The sequence below is a fragment of the Ascaphus truei genome, chromosome 3 (genome assembly GCF_040206685.1).
Source record: "Ascaphus truei isolate aAscTru1 chromosome 3, aAscTru1.hap1, whole genome shotgun sequence".
In the NCBI taxonomy this organism is placed as follows: domain Eukaryota; kingdom Metazoa; phylum Chordata; class Amphibia; order Anura; family Ascaphidae; genus Ascaphus; species Ascaphus truei.
In genome coordinates, this window is record NC_134485.1 from 424250838 (window position 1) to 424253134 (window position 2297).

A 2297-nucleotide genomic window follows, 5' to 3' on the forward strand; every position below is an offset into this window, starting at 1 on the left:
TGGTATTTAAATTCTTTAGTCTCCTAGGTAATGATCGTAAAGAACCGTCCAAAGCAATTTATCTTCCATGGGAAAGTTAAACGTATGGAAATTTTTTTTAATATTTTTCTGATTTTTATTTTAGAAACAAAATGTAAAATCAACTCCATTTTAAGAATCATTAGATTCAAAATACCATGTTTATTTTTTTTTTTTAAGAAATCACTTCTGTAGTACAGTATTAGATAACATTGCATGTTTTTTTTCTCACTCTTTATACCCTTTTTATTGATATTTAATGTATTTAGCTTCCTTGAGTTGCTACAGCAACCAATTCCAAAAACCACATCGCTTTGAGATGGGCAGCCATAATGTGAACCCCGAAAAGGAAGAACTTCACTGATTGGTCAAGGGAGAGCGGATCGATTTGGCAGCTTAGATAATTGCCGTAAATGTATAGAACTGTTGCATTGATTAGAACAAAACAGGCAAGAGCCAATACCCCTTTACGCTATTAAACATGTTACTCTTCTTAGTCCACTTTCATCCTGAAAGTCCCCTTTTAAGCTGCCACATTTCTAGGGGGCTCCCCTGGAACATATTGATAGGTGTTAGCCATGTATGGGAGATAGGATGGTGCTTGAAAAGTTGTCATCTGCAATATTTTATTTGGAACTAAATATAGTTTTGGTGATTTTAACAACTTTCTCCAGTTTGCTGACCGTGCTTTTTGACACAATAGGACAGTAACGCGGCCTTAATGTATACAACACAAAAAAAGCTTATTGAGCATATTCACTTGGTCAGTGTATTGCAGGCCCCACTGGCAGTGTATGGGTTAACCCTATATAAACTTAGAGGACCCCACCACTCGGCAAAAAATTCCGGTAATAGTAGTGTTCGGTGTTGCCTCAAAAGGTGCAACCTAAGGGAAATGGGGGGGCGAGGGGTGAACAAGAATTCACAGAGGGGAGAGAGAGGAAAGGGTCCCTTATAAATGGTGCACAACCTTTGAACTGTGTGTACCACTAACAGTGCTACTAAAATGTAATTATATATATAGAGGCTGGAGGAAAGCTGAGCACATTGGTGCTGTCTGGAAGTTGGAGCCAGTGTCATTTGACACCAACAAACACTGACTTTTCCTACAAACAGAGTGCCAGATGATTTCAAGCCTCAGCAGTGGTATTGTACCTCTTATAAGCAAAGAAACCCTTATGTGATTTGTTACCTCTTGTTTTCTTGTAAGTGCGCATTACCATTTTTTACCTTATAATAAACTCCTATTTTTGGTAATGCACGAGGGTTTCGCGCTGTTGTCTTTTTTCTTGCAGATATATATATATATACACACATAACACAATGCAATATCACTGTTCTCCATGGTTTTTCTCTATACAATAAAATCATATGTCCCTCTCACTTCCGTCGCCATTATACCGGTCTATAAGGGACCCTTTCCTCTGTATCCCCTGGATTTTTGTTCCAGTGAGTGGGTTAACTCTTTGAGTATCCCATGACGTTGGGGAAACACCATAATAAGTAGCAACCTAGGGGTGTTATGACGATGTCCCAATATCATTGATGTTTTACTCGTTTCTTGGGGAGATTGTGTTGTCAGCTCTTTGGCCCAGATCCACCTAGGCCCGTTATTGACTTAACGAGGCATTCACTTAGGTTAACACATTAAGTGCTAATGGGCATCTGCAAAGCTCACTAACGCAGTGTTAAGTGTTGTTTTCAGCATAACGGGCCCCCTTGCGTGAGCTATTACGAACGACGCAAGGGCTAATGATATGCAAAAAGAGGTGTTCCTTGTAACAACGCCAAACTGCAGAGCTCCATTATATCTCATGCAGATTTAACGATGCGTTACATAGGACATGCCTCTAGGGGGAGCTATCTCCCTCCATAACCTGACATATCGGGAGAAAGGGATGCTGATTGTATACTGTATGAGAATAACTGCTACTAGCACATTTCCAGGTATTTCAGGGGTGCCCATTTTTTTGTACACAGGTGCCTCTCCACAAATTGTTGGAGGATATATATATATATATATATATATATATAATATATATATATATATATATATATATATATATATATATATATATTATATATATATATTGCAGAATAAATGAGTTCTGCACTATCGCAACTGGACTAACACGGCTATTTTCTGCTATATATATATATATATATATATATATATATAATATATATATATATAATATATATATACTAGCTGAGAGACCCGGCGTTGCCCGGGATGTAAATGCGTAATAGGTAGTATTATTTATAAATCGTGGAACAAT

The 2297-nt window shown here is 37.6% G+C and overlaps 1 protein-coding gene across 1 annotated transcript in view; it reads right to left on the reverse strand.

Annotated features, from left to right (window-relative positions):
- Positions 1 to 644: 644 nt before the first annotated feature.
- PDE2A (phosphodiesterase 2A) overlaps positions 645 to 2297 on the reverse strand; it is an 818679-nt gene continuing 817026 nt past the window's right edge. The window contains exon 31 of the mRNA XM_075593270.1: positions 645 to 735. Within this exon, the coding sequence (XP_075449385.1) occupies positions 645 to 735 (91 nt within the window). The remainder of the gene's footprint in view (positions 736 to 2297) is intronic.